General features: G+C 41.4%; 2 protein-coding genes across 3 annotated transcripts in view; one reads left to right on the top strand and one right to left on the bottom strand.

Annotated features, from left to right (window-relative positions):
• niban2a (niban apoptosis regulator 2a) overlaps nucleotides 1–8,438 on the top strand; it is a 38,732-nt gene extending 30,294 nt beyond the window's left edge. Inside the window, exons 9-14 of the mRNA XM_071909678.2 lie at nucleotides 813–1,000; nucleotides 1,730–1,885; nucleotides 2,214–2,327; nucleotides 3,274–3,381; nucleotides 3,848–3,959; nucleotides 5,058–8,438. Coding sequence (XP_071765779.2) covers nucleotides 813–1,000; nucleotides 1,730–1,885; nucleotides 2,214–2,327; nucleotides 3,274–3,381; nucleotides 3,848–3,959; nucleotides 5,058–6,022 — 1,643 coding nt within the window. The 3' untranslated portion in view covers nucleotides 6,023–8,438. The remainder of the gene's footprint in view (nucleotides 1–812; nucleotides 1,001–1,729; nucleotides 1,886–2,213; nucleotides 2,328–3,273; nucleotides 3,382–3,847; nucleotides 3,960–5,057) is intronic.
• Nucleotides 8,439–10,082: 1,644 nt separating this feature from the next.
• Nucleotides 10,083–16,117, bottom strand: slc31a2 (solute carrier family 31 member 2). 2 transcript variants are annotated; one of them, XM_071909682.2, is made up of 4 exons: nucleotides 15,470–16,117; nucleotides 13,714–13,780; nucleotides 12,234–12,489; nucleotides 10,083–10,551 (listed from the first exon to the last, which is right to left on the bottom strand). In XM_071909682.2, the coding sequence occupies exons 1-4, from the start codon at nucleotides 15,476–15,478 to the stop codon at nucleotides 10,380–10,382; spliced, it is 504 nt and encodes a 167-aa protein (XP_071765783.1). In that variant the 5' UTR covers nucleotides 15,479–16,117; the 3' UTR covers nucleotides 10,083–10,379. The 2 variants fall into 2 exon arrangements, with proteins under 2 accessions (XP_071765783.1, XP_071765784.1); XM_071909683.2 differs by having other exon boundaries at nucleotides 15,474–16,117.
• Between the last annotated feature and the right edge of the window lie 1,800 nt (nucleotides 16,118–17,917).

The following is a 17,917-nucleotide window of genomic DNA, read 5'->3' as shown; positions in this document are numbered from 1 at the left end:
TCTCTTGTGTCGGCCCATCCTCTCTCTCTCTCTCTCCCTCCCTCTCTCTCTCTCTCTATCATCACTTAAGTCTCTCATTTCCCCCTCAAACCTTTCCTCTGTCACTCACTCGCTCCTTCTCTTTGATTTGCTGTTTTCTATACAGCGCCAAAGCATCCACCCTTTGAGCCCGTCACCTTTCCATTTAAAAGTGACTTGGCACAGGCTGCTCTTTTTCTTTTTTTTCTTTTTTCTTTTCTTGCGTATTGTTTCCCATTGAACTAAAGTGGAAGAACTGCATTCCATCGCCTGCACTGTATAGGCCGATTCTAACTTTATCCCACAGATAAGGCTTCGACGCTTCAAGTCCACTGCACATAATGATGGGGGTTCATGTTACACTGGTGTACGCAGGGCAACAATTTGAGAGTCGTAATCCTAGTCGTACGTTTGATTTTGTCATGTGCGTCACCTGAACTTTGTCGGTCACTTGCAGCACAGAAGTCACAACTGTTTTTCTAGTGCTTCGGTGTATCTGACAGTTTCCATGGAAGCCCTACAGCTTTCATGTTGCCTCAAAAGTATTGACTCAAACATTACTCATCACCACACACACATACCGACCATGTAAATGAAGGCATAAACATCATAATTACAGCGTGATGACTTTTTGGCACTGTTCCTGTAAGTGTAAGTCATCATGCCTTTTGGTCAGGGTTCTTTCTTTCTTTGATTCTTGACCGATTCATGTTGTGGCCCAGAGGGTTTCTGGCATGTAGAGTTGTGTACAGACTGTAGTGAGTAACCGTACACTCTCCTCCGTCCTCGTGCAGCGCTGGTGTTGCCCAAGGCGGAGCAGCTCCTGCGGGGCAGCGTCCAGCCGTACCTCAGCTCCATCCTGGAGGCCCTGATGGAGCCCACCAGCCGAGGGTTCTCCGAGGTCCGGGACGTTTTCTTCAGGGAGATGGTGGAGATCAGCAAGAACTCGCTCAACGGAGGGGGCAAGGACAAACTGGGAGAGGTGAGTCTGGGAATCAAAACTCTGTCTCTCTGTCAGTTTCTCCAACTGTTATTAATGTGCATATCTTGTCCATGGGTAGTATAGCTCCCTTTTTCTCGAAGTCCATCCAATTTCCAGACATTTTTGAAAACAGAAAAATTTGTTCACCACTCCAGTTTTCAAACTTTCAGCTCTCCCGCTCCAAACAAATGCTGCTGTGAGCAAGTTGCAGAATGAAATACGACACTCCAGAGTGTCTTGTGATTGGTTCGCTCGCTCTACATGAAAGCATATTCAAGACTGTTGTAACCTTTTGGGTGTTGACACTAGCGTCACAAATGAAGATTCCTTGGAATTTCACTAGGTCACTTGAGGGGGAAAAATGTTGTATCTATCTATCTATCTATCTATCTATCTATCTATCTATCTATCTATCTATCTATCTATTTATCTAGCCCATATTTAATGCTAGAAAATCACTGTACTGTTTCATTCTGTATTAAATGCTTTGGAAGCATTAGCCACATTAGCACTAGCCTTTAATTAAAAGTCAAGGTGTGTCCTCAAGTGCCCTCAGTGACCGATAGAATCGACTGCACTCTCTGTGGGAGATCAAATGCCCCCTGTCTCTCTCTCTCTCTCTCTCTCTCTCTCTCTCTCGCCATCTATTCTCATTCTCCTCACATAATGCTTCTGTCCCCTTGATCACCATCGCCCACAACCTTTCCGTCTGTTCCCCTCGCTCCTCAGCACATGGAGAGGATGTCCATGCTCGCCTTCCACCCGGTGAAGATGCAGAGCTGCTATGAGAAGGTGGAGCAGCTGAACCTGGAGGGGCTGCAGCAGAGGTTTGACGTCTCCAGCCCCTCCGTGTTCGTCCACAGGGCTCAGATCCTCATGAGGGAGGTGAGGTGCCGCAGCCCTTCTTTATGTACAAATACACAAATATTCAGCATAAACCTCAGCAGTGCCAGGATGGTGGAAAACAACACTGAATTGCTGGTTCATAATAAAGACAACAACACACACCATCCACCTCTGTCTCTTGTGAAGTCTATACTTCCACCTGGTGGACACACAGAGTACTACATTTTCTCCCCCCAAAAATATAGAAAGATCACAAACCGCAGACGCAATAGGAGCTAGGGTTTGTAGTGATTGGACAAAACGACCGGCCTTTCCTTGTGGCATTGTATAACCCATAGCTTGTTTTCCCTCTTATCAATTGTGACAGCAAATGGACAATGCAGTTTACACGTTTGAGCAGCTGCTGCACCAGTCTTTGGAGGCCCAGGGAGAAGACGACCTGTGCAAAACCATCCAGCGATGCCAGGACAGAGTCGTCAAGGTAAAATAGAGAACTGATGACATAGATAAAAACACAGAAGTGACAAAGTAGACAACGTGAAGGAAGGTGTGAAAGATAGACAGATAGATAAGATGGATGAGACAGAGTTGACGAGGTTCAATGTATTGATGATGTAATTTATTGACTATTTTTAATAGAAGATCAAAAAGAATTTGCACACTATAAAGGTAAAAAAAACAAAAAGAGGCCAGCTGGTGCAAAAAATGCTCAAATGTATTTACATGAAAGACAAGGTGAGAAAAAAGGGTGCAAAAAATAAAAGTGCACAAACAGAAAACATTTCGGTCAAAAGACCATCATCAGTTCTTCAGCCAACAACAGAACAAAAGCATATACTGTATGTATTGTACATAAATGGTTTAAGAATAAAAATACCATAAAACAGACAAACAGGAATAAAAAAACAAAAACAATTAGATGCCTTTTTAAGAAGTGAATTGAAAGAATAGTTATGAAGTTATGATGGATGGATGGATGGATGGAAGGAAGGAAGATAAGATAGATGATAGATAGCTGGAAAGATGGATGGATTAAAGGAATGGAGGGATGAATGGATGGATGGATGGATGGATGGAGGGACGAACAGATTTGTAACAGACTGAAGAAATCAGTCAAACTCTCTCCTCTGTCTGAAATGCAATCATGCTGCCAGGAAACAAACCTGACAGGAGAGAAACTGGATGACTGGTCAGACTCAAATAATCACCAGCAGAAATCTAGATGAGTTTGATTTAGATGGACAGCTATATAACTTGATATCTGGATGGATACTTGCTTACTTTATTAGTCCCTGGAGGGAAATTGAAGTATCAGCAGAAGCAGAATAAAATGCAGGAAGATATTGCAAACTGTTTGTAAACAGGGTGCAATGAATAGAAAATCCATATGAGTCACTGAGCTCTCTGCCGTGTGTGTCTCTCGTCAGAAATATGATTACGACAGCAGCACGGTGCGCAAGAAGTTCTTCAGAGAGGCTCTGCTGCAGATCATCATCCCATACATGCTGAAGCAGCTGTCGCCCTCCTACTCAACCGTGAGTGGCACTCAAATTATTTTTCTGACCACTTTTTCATCCTGTTCTGTCCTAAACTTTAATGTTTCTGACTAACATCATCTGCCTTACTTGCTCTGTCATTATTGTAATCTTCTATCCTTCTTTATACTGTTGCAACGCACTTTGCAGCCTTGTTGTTTTCTGTTTTCTATGCTTTTAATTTTGTGAAGCACTTTGTAAGTCACTGTTTTGAACGATGCTATGTATATAAATCAATGTTTACAGACTTGCTTACTAATAATAACCCTAGACTCGCCCCCTATTAATTAGCATGTATGTCTAGCCAATGGACGACGTGCGTTTGATTCGACTACCCTTCCCCCCTCTCTAGACACACACACACACACACACACACACACAAACACACACACTCATACGACCCATCCCTCCCCCCCCTAGATGTTGAAAGCACTTTGAAGCTCATCAGTATCTCTTCCTTCTTCAGGAGCTGCCTCGCTTCAAGGAGCTAATCTTTGAAGACTTCTCCCGTTTCCTGCTGGTGGAAAACATCTTTGAGGAGGTGGTGCTGCAGTCTGTCACCAAGGACATAATGATGGGTGAGGGCCAAGACATTAAGTTGTAGCAGTGGCTGTGGTCATGATGGTGGTGGCAGTGGTAGTAGGAGAATAAGCAGCAGTAATTTTGATTTTAACCAGGAAAGTAGACTAAGGACACAATCTTAACTACACCAATGAGAATAGTTTCAGCCAGTGGGAGGAGGTTTAATTTCACATTTATGTTCACAGTGGAGCTGCAGAGTACAGCTTCAGTCTTGTACTGAGTGCCTCGTCCTGAGCAGTTGGGGCTAAGTGCCTTGCTCAAGGGAACTTAAGTTGTAATAGCTGAAGGACGAGGCTTTCTTATTTACTTCTCCCATCCAGCCTGGCGATTTGAACCAGCAGCCTTCCATTTACAAGCTTTACTTCTCTATATAAGATATCCCATGGCACACCCCGTGGATCTGTTTTTAGAATTTAAGTGGCATTAACAGCAGAACTGGTAGCAGTGGACCAACGGCACTGCATGATATTGTAGGATTTTGTCTAGATTACGTTTTTTGATGTGTAACTTGATTTGTAGTGAAATACAACAGAAGACCCACACACAAAAATGCTCCCGTATGAAGAATTTAATAAAGAGGTCACGTTTCGAGCAACAAACAACAGAGAATTCCCATCTTAAATACCCATAAACCCTAGTAGAAAGTCATGCGATACGTGACTTTCTCTGTTAGTAAGTCCGAGGAAGAAACATCACCGCTTTATTAAATTCTTCATACGGGAGCATTTCTGTGTGTGGATCTTCTGTTGTATTTCACTTGATATTTTCTTTGATGCAGCACCTATCTTTTGGATGTGCGTGTCTTTCTTTTGATCATAACTTGATTTGTAGGTCAGGGATTCTGCAAAGCTTCAGAGTTTCTTGTTCAGGAGACTATCAGGAGCCCATTGACAAAAAAAATGCAGTTTTCTGGGATTTTGAAATTGCAGTAGTCTTCCAATTAACTGTGGAGCCCAAGCATCACATGCATACTGTACACATTTCCTTGAACCATTCAGATTTGACGTGCATACTTGTACAAAGTAGAATGTTATCTAGCGTATCTGAGAGATGCTAACACAACGAATGACCCTCTTGTTCCTTTGTTCCCCCAGCTGTGAAGGAGGCAGCCGTCCAGAGGAGACACAACCTTTACAGGGACAGCATCGTTCTGACCAACAGCGACCCCAACCTGCACCTGCTGGGGGAAAACCCCTCCGTGGACTGGGCCACCAAATTTGGGGGTGATGAGCCGGAGCCGGAGGGCTCTGTGGGCATGCGTGTTGAAGGAGGAGGGTCAAGTCGACGACGCAGGCAGGTGGTGTCCATGATCCAGCTGGACGGGCTGCCGCTGCCCTACGAGTCCTGCCTGGAGGTTCCGGGGGTGGAGCTTATCCCCGAGGAGGAGCCCGAGGTCTCTGAGGTCAAACGGGTCAGCCGAGTAGAGGAGGAGGAGGAGGAGCTCGGATCATATGAAGAACCCAAGTCCCCCGACAGCGTGGATGAGATCAGACACCTGATCAATCCGGTGGTGGAGGTGCCGGTCTCGGAAAAGGAGAACCAGACCAGCCTGACCAACGGGACGGAGCCGGGATCGGGCACCATCACCCTGGAGGACGGGGTGCAGGAGGAGGTGACGCTCATCACCACTCTGGTGGAGGGATCCCCCAAGAAGTCAGACAAGGTGTCCCCGCAGGAAATAGTCCAGCGGCTGGTAGGAAACAGGAAGCAGGAAGCAGATAAGGAACGTCAGGAAGAGGCGGCCATCAAGGAAATAGAGATAGCAGTACAGGAGGATGAGCGCGAACGGATTGCGACAGAATCGGACGCCGAAAGACTGAAAGACTCCAGTCCCCATGACGACAGCGGTTTTCAGTCACCGACCAATGAGGGTTTGGATGAAGGCGAGCCTCAGCCAATCACAAATGGTCTGAAGGGAGAGGACAAAATGGTCGACCCGGCAGAAGTGGAGGTGGTTTTAGAGCAGGGAGACGAAACTCTGCACAGTGGCTCTGAAACTGGAGAAAACTTTGGTGAGAAGATGGCTCAGTATGCATCAGATGTTCCTTGTGAGATTTAATGAGAGAAGAGGGGAATAAATATTTTTATGGATTTTAATCAAGGGTTCAATTTGAAGCATTGCATATCCTCCATTGTTGTTTTGTTGTTGATATTGCCTACTGCACAACTATAGTTCATTTACATATTTACCGATTTTCCCTAGTAATCCTTGTTTGGACTTATTGTGACATTTCTTTGGTGATTGTTTTGTCTCATATTTTCTCTATGCAGTATCTCATCGCAAATGTTCTTCATATCTTGTGTATGACACTGAATTCAACATATCTGATTCACTGAACTCTAATTCAGTGTGTTTACTGGTGGAACCATAGCTCACTATGCTATAGACATCATTTGAGTGAAACTCTACTGTGTCAAGTATAAATATTCACACTACAAACCCCCCTGTATAGAAAGGCTGGGGGTCCATCGCAATGATGACAGATCTATAAGTGATAATCCGCAAGATTGTGTTTTTTCTTGATTTTGGTGATGATAAGACACTCAGTGTAGACTGTGGCCAGTCCAAAAGAAACAGAGCCATGTCTGCATATCGCTCCTCATCGTCTCTTCTCATCTTGGAGTGTTTTTCATCTTTGAAAGACAATACTGATATATCTAATTCTGGCTCGGAGACAGTGGCTTTCCTTCTAAGCACAGTTGCCTTCCACTGAGCAATTCATCTGTTTCTTTTTCCTTGAATTTTCTGTTGATGAATTTTGAGTTTCTGTAGATACCGCTCTTTTCTTTGTCTGTTCAGCCTATCGCTGTTCATGCTAACTATCCAGTTCTTATTCTGTTTATTCCAAACAAACCGCTGTTGTTGCTTCCAGAGACTAAAATGCATCATGTGTGCCGGAGGATTTTTCCCACCTGACCCCAGGTGTTAAAAACAGCAAATGTAAAAGCTTTCATGAACTGGATATGGGTTGAATCACTATTGTATGGTATCAATTGGCAATACAGAGTAGCAAAACAAAAAGACAGATAATTTATTTATATGAAAAAGTTGCAGATTATTACTTTAACTGCAGGTGCAGGGATCACTTTCTAGCCTCTAACTGGGCAGTAGGGGGTACTATAGTCAACCTTAACATACAGTTGTATGGGGATTTGCTTGTATATTTTTACTTTTACCATGTATGTTTTTAAACATCTATTTTTTTAATATGTGATATTTGTTTACTTTGGAATCATTTCTTATAATTGCAAATGGCCTTAATGTTTCAACACTAGATTGTTTGAGTACAAACTGTCAGGGAGTGCTTGACACCTTCGCATTAATTTTTATATACAATCTTTTTTTTTTTTTTACATCTGTGGGAAAAATTCCATGTTTGTTGCTGCTTTGCCTGTGGGTGGAGATGACCAAGATACAGTAAATGACTGTTCTTTACTCTATAAGGTCTCCATGAACCTTTAATCTGAAGACGTCCTCTTTATGATTGAGTATGAGGAGGGAAAATCTTCATGTCGGTGCCTGGTGGTTGCATTCAAACCTCTGTGGGAAAACACTCGACTTCCTTATAGAGAATTTTATATTCAACCTTAACGCAGAGTACATCGGGTCAAACATGACAGTGACTTTATTTCTATTTAAAAACATCTTCCTTTGTTTAGCCTATTGTCATTTGAATTTGAAATTTTATACTGTTTTATTGCAATGAACTTTTGTTATGGGTTATAGACTAGTTTATAACCTTATCTATATAAAAATGACTTTGTCAATGAGAAAATGAATGGGGAATTTCCCAGGAATGAATGCAACCAGCAGAGCTGCTAGTCGTCAGTTCCTCTCCTTACAAAATCTGTATTGCTGACAAAGGCTTGTTCTGTCACGCCATTTGTTCATGAGGGAAAGTGAATAATAATCTTGGTTTCAGTAACTGTTACTGTTTTTCATAAAAGGGATGCTGACAGTAAAGTGTTCTATAAAAACTGGAGGTTTGTCATTGAATCGACTTCATCACGAATCAAAAACATACTGCTTGCTCTCATGTTTGCATTATTACTCTTAAATGATAGGTCTAAATATTGAAATACATTGGTCTATGACTGATTATCTGTTCAGCAAACCTACAGTTTTTCACCAGCACCTTGCAGCTCTATACACAAAACTATACTCTTAATGGTTAATTGTTTTCACTGTTTTATACCCAACTGTAGAGACACAAAACTCCCTTTGGTTCTATGTGAGTCACACTTTCCTATTTTTAATTTGAATTGTATATATTTGAGGCACAATTGTCTCGACTGGGCTGTGAGTTTGTAGCCGTCAGAGATTCCTCCCTAAGATCCATTACGTACAATGGAGGACTGTTGACTGTCCCCTTCTCCTGTTTATTTATTATAAAACCTATATGTGGTGTATACACACACAATTGTCAACAACCTTCTTCTATTTGTATTTTTTGTGCTTTTATCTTCCTTAAATATATAAATATATATATATATATGTATGGATGAATAAATAAGATGATTTTAACAACTCTTCTCTTTATTATTATAATCAAGTTATTCAAGAATTCAGTTTTATTCAAAGTGACAGAAAACCTTAGTGAGAAGAACATATTCATATGAACTCATTCAACAGTAAACAACCTCGAGTGTTCAGGCACACAGTTTTTACTTTCATATCGTTTTTGTTTCCATGGTCAAAATCAGTTCAAATATAGGTCAAAATACTTCTGTCAAACTGCTCTGAAAGAAGGGCATATTTCAGTACAAAACAAATATGAAATGTCAACTCTAAGGCACAAGGACTGTTTTTTTTTCTTTGCAGGTTTGTGCTTTGTAAATGATTGCCACAGACCCACATGACCCACATTCACTGTCGCCTGATATATGTGAGAGCGAGTAAGCAATCTGTTTGCTAACCAAGATGACACATCGGAGGAGTTTACAACACTAAAATCACATGCTTGACTCTTTTCAAAGTGGCAATTCCTCAAACTGTGTATTGCCTTGCCTTATGATCTCCGACTGTAAATCTCTGTTCCTTCTGAAAGGCCGACTTTAGGTTTCATTTCAGAACATCCATTTTGAGAAAAAGCATACAAACTGAAATTCATTACTCAATAACTGAATTACATAGATGATTCCACCTTCAAAAATGTTGCCATTTTGTAGGCAAAGGTCAATAAATAGCCAGTAACATAAATATGTCAACATGATGAGTTTTACTTTCAAGTCAGCAATCTTTTTTTTTTTTTTTACCAGCTATCACTTTTTCTAGAAGGCAGTCATCTCACTTTGGGATGCAGATTGGCTGAACTGAGTCTAGCAATGACAGAAGTTCTCCAAGTGTTTGGTTTCAAACATAAAAACACAAAATGACAGAAACAATCATGATATAGTGTTGGGTTCTGCCTGTGCCGAGCATTACTGAAATGCATTTCTCTTCTCTCTGAATCTATATTGCTTTAGGATAATTCCACAAAAAAAACATTAGAGTTTAAGTAAGCAGTACTCCCCCCCCCCCCACAGAGTTATAAACCCATTTTTCACATACATTACTTCAGGTCTAACCAGCTCACTGAGAGGTTTGCTGTTTGAGACGCTCTGAGAAGGGAAGCAAGACTACCTGCAGGGGAGGCTGCCAGGTTTTAAGACCTCTTGAACGAAAAACAAACGCACCTCTGTGTCCCAGTGAGGTGCTGGTAGTGGCAAAGTGACTATAGAAAAGGCCCAAAAAAAAAAATACCACAGACTCAAAGAAACAGCTCCGTAAAGAAAGATTTAATGCTCATACAAAGGCAATATGGCCGCAACATTAATATGAACATTAAATCTTTCTTTTTTCCTTTACTAAGACTTCTACCACTGAGCACCAGGAACAGGACATGATGTCCCTTTTTAAAAGGAGGAACCACTTAATTACTTGTTGAATAACATGTTGTCCTTACAAGGAAATATGTATTTGGTGTAGACAATATCTATGATAATGAAGAACTGTGTCCCAAAGCCAGAAGCCAGAAGCCAGAGTCCGAAGACTGAAACTTGTGACGGACAATGAGTGGAACAAAGATTTTGCGCACCCAAAGAACGTTTCAGTTTTCAAATCCGAACGAGTTTTATTCCGATAGTAGTGCATATTGCCAGTTCTTAACCAGACAGTGTACGCTTCTCCGAAACCCACCCTGCGCTCTATCCCAGTCACCTGAACCACGTTCCCCAACTCATTCTCTACGTTATTCATTTTCACAAATACTAACTGGACTGACCCGGAGCAGAGGAATAACATGCAGGAATTATTCCAACTGAGTGGTTTTCCAATTTAACATCTAGTCCGTTCGTCACCCTTTAATCCAAACAAAAGAGAAAAAAAAAAGGAGCCGGTCTCTGTCTTTTCCTCAGTCTCTCAATTCTCCAGACTGTTACATCTGCATCTGACCCAGAAGCGGGAACGCTATGAAGTACCCCAAGACGGAGCCCATGATGACGCCGAGGAAGATCCAGGTGTTGTAGGACATGACGCACAGCATCAGCATGTAGCCCAGAGTCACCTGCAGCATGTGGAGGGCCGTCTGGACGCCGTGCAGCAACCAGCTGAGGAGGAGGAGGAGGAAGAGGAGGAGGAGAGGGAGAGGATTACATTAACCCTCCCTTACATTGACCTGATTTGGATTTGGAAAACAGGTAAACATAAAACTTAACATGATGATACGTTTTCAGGGTCCTGTACACATTATAAAACCAGAGAAAATATAAAAGTTTTACATATTTTCTTTCTCTTTGTTTTGACTGATACGGAGGGAACTTTCCCATCCAATTTTTTGATCTTTCAAAAATGTTCCCATGCTTTAGGGCCCATAACATAAGACACATGCACACACACCATTTCTCTTTGAGTTTTATCTCACCTGAAGATTTTCTGTCCTGTCAGCTCTTTGAAAGACTATTTTGGTGACTAATGTACTTATTATTATTTTTTTTTTTCATTATTGACTAACTGCTGTGTGTTACTTGCTGATGTTCTGAAGTGTAAACTTGGGTAACACTTTCAATTACAATCATTTTTTGTAGGTTTAAATTTCTGGGGTCAATCTGACCCCGAACATAAAAGGCGTTTGTCAATTTTAACATAATTGGAGGGTTAATTAGTTAGTAAACACATTTCATCCATATGTGAAAATCATTACCTGAAGTCCTTAATTCAGTATAGCCAAAATGTCTCTTAAAGGTGTTACCATTTTGTTTTGGACAAAGACATAAGACACTTTATTGTCATTGTAGTCATACAACGAAATTCTGTTTGACAGCACTCGTAAAAAAGCAGCAGTGGTAAAAAGGATGAAGTAAAAAACTGTACAAAACAAATAGTTAGGACTCAAGTTATAGTGTCATTAAAAAGTACCATCATTTGTTTCCGTTGTAGCTTGCAGCTGGTTTGGTTTTATTTGGTTTTGGTTTTTATTTATCAGCCATTATGAAAGAATAGGTGACACTTTTTCCAAATGGTACATATCTTGTGTTGGAATGAAATTCTTCATATATTCTTCATACGTTTTGCATTCGATGTATTCGATATATTCGTTATTTACAGGAGCCGCAGTAATTTTTTTGTAATCAAAGGACAGCTAGACAGAAAGGGAGGTAGGTGCTCAGTCTCATACACATCTAGTTTTGGGGGGTTTGGGCCTTATTTTTTCCACTGAACACAGACAGACATACACAGACACATATATACATATACATCCACATACAGCTACAACGGACAACAATGGGACTAATATGTAACTCGGGAGTTATGTTGCAGTACAGCACTAACCCACTAACCCACACTTCACTGTGACACTGAGTGGGATCAAGAAACCCTCTTCGTTTGACTAAATAAATATCAAGCAGGTTAGTCAATGACAAAACTGAAGTGGTGATTCTGCCTTTTGGATAGTTTAAAGTGCAAGTGTGGGAGTGAGTGGGGAGGTGACAACATGTCATCATGAGCGCAGCTTAGCACGGTTGGTGAGCAACTGGGATGCCCAGCTCAACATATTATTTCTAGATTTTTATGTTGGAAAAAAAACATACAGTCCCAACCCAACCCTGCAAAAAAAACAGAATTCTGATATTTATTTTTGGTGCTTCGGCCAATATGGAATAAACAAAGATAGCCCGCACTCTGTTTCTTCTTATTTTATTTTTCTTTCTTTTTTGACACTTCTGATTTCCCTGATGATTTGTAACTAAATTCTGCCTTGACCCAGATTATTTTACAAGAGGACCCTCACCTGTTCCTGGTGGTAGGAGTGTTTGGGAGCGGTTCCATGGAGGCCAGAGAGGATTCGGAGGGACTGCTGTTCAGCACGGTGCGGCTCTCCCTGTGGCGGACCGAGGGAGAGGAGCTGAACGAGGGGAAGGGGGGGACGGAGTACGGAGACTGAGGCTGGGCCAGCTTGGAGCGACTCCCCAGCCAGACCCGCCACACTTTGAGCAGCTCGTAGAGGACTGTCAGCAGGAAGACCACAAGCACCGACAGCACCATCCCTGGAGGCACAAAGACACACACACACACATGCGATGACCTCACACAGCTGAATTTGGCATCCCACTGACTGACTCACTCATCCCCTTAATGCCGGCTGGCACTAAGGATAGCAACAAACAAACATGCTTCTCCCCTTCTTTATGTTTCTGCCTTTGGTCAACATGTCTGACTGTAATCATAGGGATTTACAGGTAACTCAGCCTGGGAGGCTAAAGGTGCTATGGTGCAGTGGAATACTGTAAAATCATGTAAGATCATACAGGGTTCCCACAACTTTCGTTTACAATTTCCATGACCAATTTTTAATGAGAATGAATTAAAAAGTAACCATCAACTACACAAACTTTAAGCATTAGTTTGTTTTTCACTTTAAAATAGAGCTGGGCGTTAATTCAGTATTATTATTTAACGTCTTTTGGTGGAGTCATACAATTCTGCTGTCTAAATTGATAATTTCAAGCAAATGTTATTTAAAACGAAAATGAGGTATGAAACATTTTAAGGAATATCATTTGAAAATTTCAGTTTTCTTTGACCTTGCACCTTACCAACGTTACCAATCAGGTCAATGGGATGAACATTAATTTGATTATTTAACATGTGATTTTGCATACGTGAGCCATATCGTGATATGTATCGATATTGAGAAAAATCCTTGTGATTATCATATTAATTTCAACCATTTGGCCCAGTCCTACTTTAAAATCAAGGATTATAATATTTTAACTCTGTCAATAAAAAAAACTCTGTCAGTAAACCAACAATATTTTCCTTCACCAGGGAGGTGTAGACTGTTTCGGAGCCAGCCACAGCTTTCTGTGACATCTGACAGTATTAAAAAAAAATCATTAACTTCACAAATAAAATGTCATGTCTTATCCAAAACTTTTCACCTTTTTACCATTTTTCATAACTTATCCAGGCTTTCCAGGAGTGTGGGACCCCTGGATCATAACAGTGGTGAGGGTAATGTAATGTTGTAAATGTGTGCTTGTGTATGATTTCAACTCAAAAAAAACACTCGCTCTACCTCAAAGTCACACCTTTCTGCAATGTCATGTGATGTTGCCTAAGTGGAAATAATCTGTTCAAACCCAGAACTACTGAAAGTCTTAACCAGATAAACTGGTTCGGAGGAGTCATCGGTACTGGAAGAAATCTTGCAGGACAGAACTAATTCTCCTGAGGAGTCGACTCTGCTGTCTCGTCGCCCTGCAGCTTACCTGCAGGCCCATGCACATCCCAGAAGTCAAACAGCAGCTTCACCCTGCTCGACACCTCGAAGGTCATCTAGACAACGACAGGGCAAAGTTAAAACACTAAAACAGCAGAGTTCATATGGTCGTAATTAAGTCAAAAGTGATGTCCAGTGATGCTCGTAACCATATGACCTTTGGACCAACCCTGCCTGAATTGCTTAGGCTGACAGAAACAGTGTCGTCTTTTACATCACCTCTTCAAACACGCTGCAATGCAAAGGCTTTTTACATAATTTGTTTTTACCTATTCTCATATTTGTTTTACACTTCTTTAACCCTGCTTCGCAATTCATGTATGCTGTTTTTATCGTTTATCTTACTGGCTTGTATGTATTATGTCTGTAAAGATCTTGTTTCAAAAATACGCTATAAAAATGAGGTTATTATTATCTGATCAGGCAATATTCCCCTCCTGAGAAACTTAATACAGGCCCAGGTGTTACAACAATGCTGACCTTATCCTTGTTCCCTCCATGATCACTGATCTGAGACTGAGAGCCATTGTGAGGTCTGATGATCAGTCCATCACACCCTCCCTTCTTCTCCACTATTTTCTAGCGCAATGGCTTAGAAATACCTTGATTACGGATCTAAGCTAACCGCCTCTTTGCTTACTTTTCTACTTGTCCTTACTAGCCCAATAGATGTAGCTACACACTTTTATTCTGTGGAAATGGGATGTCTCTTTGTGAATCTGGTGAAGCATAAGATGGAGCAAAGAATGAGAGAAGCAGTATACTACTTCTTTTGATTCAGCAATTCTTTATGCAGTGTGCATGCAGATTTTCCTCTACACTCTCTTGTCTATACAATGCTAAATCCAGCACATACTCTTGACATATAGCCTAGTTTTTTGTTTTTTTGGATGCCATGGATACCATAAATGCAAAGAGAATTGAATTTAAGCAATGCAGAACTAATCTATTCAGCTGATCATGCCAACATTAATAAGAGGGTGTATCATCCCACAAAAGCGCACACTGTTCTGCAGTCCTGCTGTAGGTGTGTGACTGACAGAGGAATTTACTGTGTGTGTGTGTGTGTGTGAGAGAGAGAGAGAGAGAGAGAGAGAGAGAGAGAGAGAGAGAGAATGTGTGTTTGTATCAGAGAGAGAGTGTGGGAGTCAGCTGCCCGATCCCTGCCGGTCTCTCTCCATCTTCCCTGTGAATTCACCACCTGTCTTTGCTTTTTCACGGCACGCCTGTCTGTCACCAGCTGCACTCACACATAAGCATGTGATGCCACCATGTTGTGCTTTTCCCTTCCTGTCATGCGGGACACACAACAGTGATAGCTGGAAAAGCAAAATGAGGAAAAACAGGCCCTGCTTGGCAGAGTGTGTGGTGTGTGTGTGTGTGTGTGTGTGTGTGTGTGTGTGTGTCAAACAAGGCCAGTGAGGTATAGGTGCAGAGGCTGCAAACATTAGTACCGTAACTCTTTCTACTATGGGCATTCCCAGTGCACTATAGGTTTCAAAAACTAAACTTGACATATCTTTGGCTGTGTTATATTCTCAAAACGGGATGCACCACCTATGTGAATCAATAATGCCTGCTATCCCTTAGGAATACAATACAATTGTGATTTTCCATTAGGGGATAGCTCCATAAACTGTTTCACTCTCTCTCACACAGAGAGAAAGCCTATAAAGCAAAGTTACGGCCAAATGCAAAAATACGTAATCAAAGCAATACTTTAGCATTACAAAAACACGACTTACAGACATCATGGTGAACTTGCAGCACGCAGACAAACAAGGGGAATTTAAGTGGTTATCTCTGACTCTGCTTCCCCATCATAGGCGAGCGGTCCGATTTATGCTGGATGTGGAGAGCGCACTCAATCAAGCACGACGCATCCTGAAGTGCACACTGCACAGCAGCAGTCAGTCAGTAACCCAGTTATTCCAGCAAGACGACAAACAAAGTGTTACGGAGTGGAATGCGACCGCAACCACCATCGCCACCTCGTGACGTTACACAATAAACAGAGGGCTGACGGTAAATGAAGTTTGTTTTACACTAGGGGTGGGAGTAACGTTAGGGCTCAAAGACCCCGGTGAACTAAACAACCAAGATAGTTAATATCCTATTCCAGCCGCAAAGAAAACCGTAACGTTGTCGAGACTAGAATAGCGTACAACGGACGAAAATTAGCACATTATTCAAGCGTTAGCTAGCATGATAGCCAGCTAATGTACACGGCAGCTAATTTATGCAAGGAACTTCCAAGGATTCGTTAAAATAGTACGCATGCGCGAGCAGAAGCACTGTTTACTAACTTCAAGTGTCTCAAGCGGTCTCAAACCGCTAGTGTCTTACTAATACTACATTCCGATGTTTAACGAATATGGTCCTCGCAGACAAAATATATAGGCCTATTGGACTGATTCTGAGACACTGCCAGCGAAAACACAAGTGGTTTGTTCTCCCTATAACGGGAATTGAACGAAGACGGAAGTACGCAGGAGTGAAATCTCTTGCTTTGCCAGGATAATTTCTGTAGTCCTCACGCCAGACGGTGTAGTTGCGACACCTGTCGTACGACGGTGGTAATGCAATGATATTCAATCAGTGGAGTAATTACAAACAAACGCTGAATCTTGGGCTTTTCACACACATGGTTTCACCATTTCACATGGTTATAAGACAAGTGTCGACAGGTGTCTTACGAAAAGTTAGGACCACACTGAGCCATTTAAGCTTGATTTATACTCTGTCCTGAGAGGGTTTTAGGTTTATGCGCAAACGACGTATCGGGAGACGTCTGCACAAGCTGTCTCAAATAGAGAGAGAGAGAGAGAGAGAGAGAGAGAGAGAGAGAGAGAGAGAGAGAGAGAGAGAGAGAGAGAGAGAGAGAGAGAGAGAGAGAGAGAGAGAGAGAGAGAGAGAGAGAGAGAGAGAGAGAGAGAGAGAGAGAGAGAGAGAGAGAGAGAGAGAGGGGCCTGCAGCAATTTCCCCCCCAAAGACACTGTCGGACGACTCATACTTTTGTTTTTTTGACGTCAATTTTGTCTTCAGACACTGTCGACAGACACTTGTCTCATAACCATATTTAAAGAATGTTGTGTGAAAAGCCCTTTTGTAGATTAATGTGGCGTTTGGCCAGTAGGTAGGTAGATAGAAATGGGAGAGTGAAAATAAAGGCAAGAGAGGGGTAGACCATGTAAAATAAGTAAATAAAATAAACAGTTTTCAACTGTTTGATATTGCAATCAAATTGCAATACGCCATTCTGTTGGAGAACATACAGGCTTGTTTACATTTTTAAGTCTTAATCATTCTCAGATTGATTGGCAGTTTAACTACCTACTTTAACAATAGGTCTACGGGACAGCTAAACATGAGTCTTAGTTTGTATGTATTTTGAAGAGGTAAGGTTTGTTGTAAACTGCTGTCAAGGGCCTATACTACGAAGCAAGTTCAACAACGTCATGGTATGTTTGAGTTAGCCGGCTTCACTAAACCTAACATTGGCGATCCTGATAACCGGTCTCACGTAGCTGGTTATCAACTGGCTCTGTCAACCCAGGATTTACCTATCCAGCTATGAGCGCGTTCACATGAAAGAGGCGGGGTTTGTAACAAATAGCCAATCACATGCAACAGACAGATCCAGATCAGACAATTCGGATAAGATAAAATGAAACTACTGATCCCCGTGGGGAAATTAGATAGTTGTGCAGCAAAAGTAATATGATTCAGTGGGGAAAAGGACATAGAATATAAGCGCAAAACTATAAAAATAAGTAATAGCCTAAAAATAGGCGAAAATAATAAAATAGGCTAATCAAACAATAAAAGCCATAAACAATAGACCTAATTATAGGATGATATAAGTCCTAATATTTCCTGCTGACATTTTCAACATGGGTATCGGAAAGAAATGGATAGCTACTAACATTGGGTTCTTCTCTCAAGAAGAACAAATTCTTATAATGAATATATACATACATATATATATATATATATATATATATAACAAAACATAACCGCGAAAAGTAAAAGTTGTTTCTGCGTCCAAGGCTAGAGGATTACTGGAGGAACTGCCCCGTCATTAGGACACAGTGGGCATATTTTTCATTGATAAAATAGTTTGTGGACACATTGAGGCTGTAAAAAGATTTTCTATTCATAAAGTCGGTCTCTTGTTCTTCAGGGCTGCGGTA

Source organism: Centroberyx gerrardi, chromosome 2, assembly GCF_048128805.1.
Source record: "Centroberyx gerrardi isolate f3 chromosome 2, fCenGer3.hap1.cur.20231027, whole genome shotgun sequence".
Classification (NCBI taxonomy): Eukaryota; Metazoa; Chordata; class Actinopteri; order Beryciformes; family Berycidae; genus Centroberyx; species Centroberyx gerrardi.
Note: the sequence above shows the minus strand (reverse complement) of the source record. Positions and strands in the feature narration are given on the sequence as shown.

Coding starts and splice junctions, on each gene's coding strand:
- slc31a2 (XM_071909682.2), bottom strand. Junction 12,490..13,713: donor GGATGTGCATGGGCCTGCAG/GTAAGCTGCAGG, acceptor TTGTGCCTCCAG/GGATGGTGCTGTCGGTGCTT. Junction 10,552..12,233: donor ACTCCTACCACCAGGAACAG/GTGAGGGTCCTC, acceptor CCTCCTCCTCAG/CTGGTTGCTGCACGGCGTCC.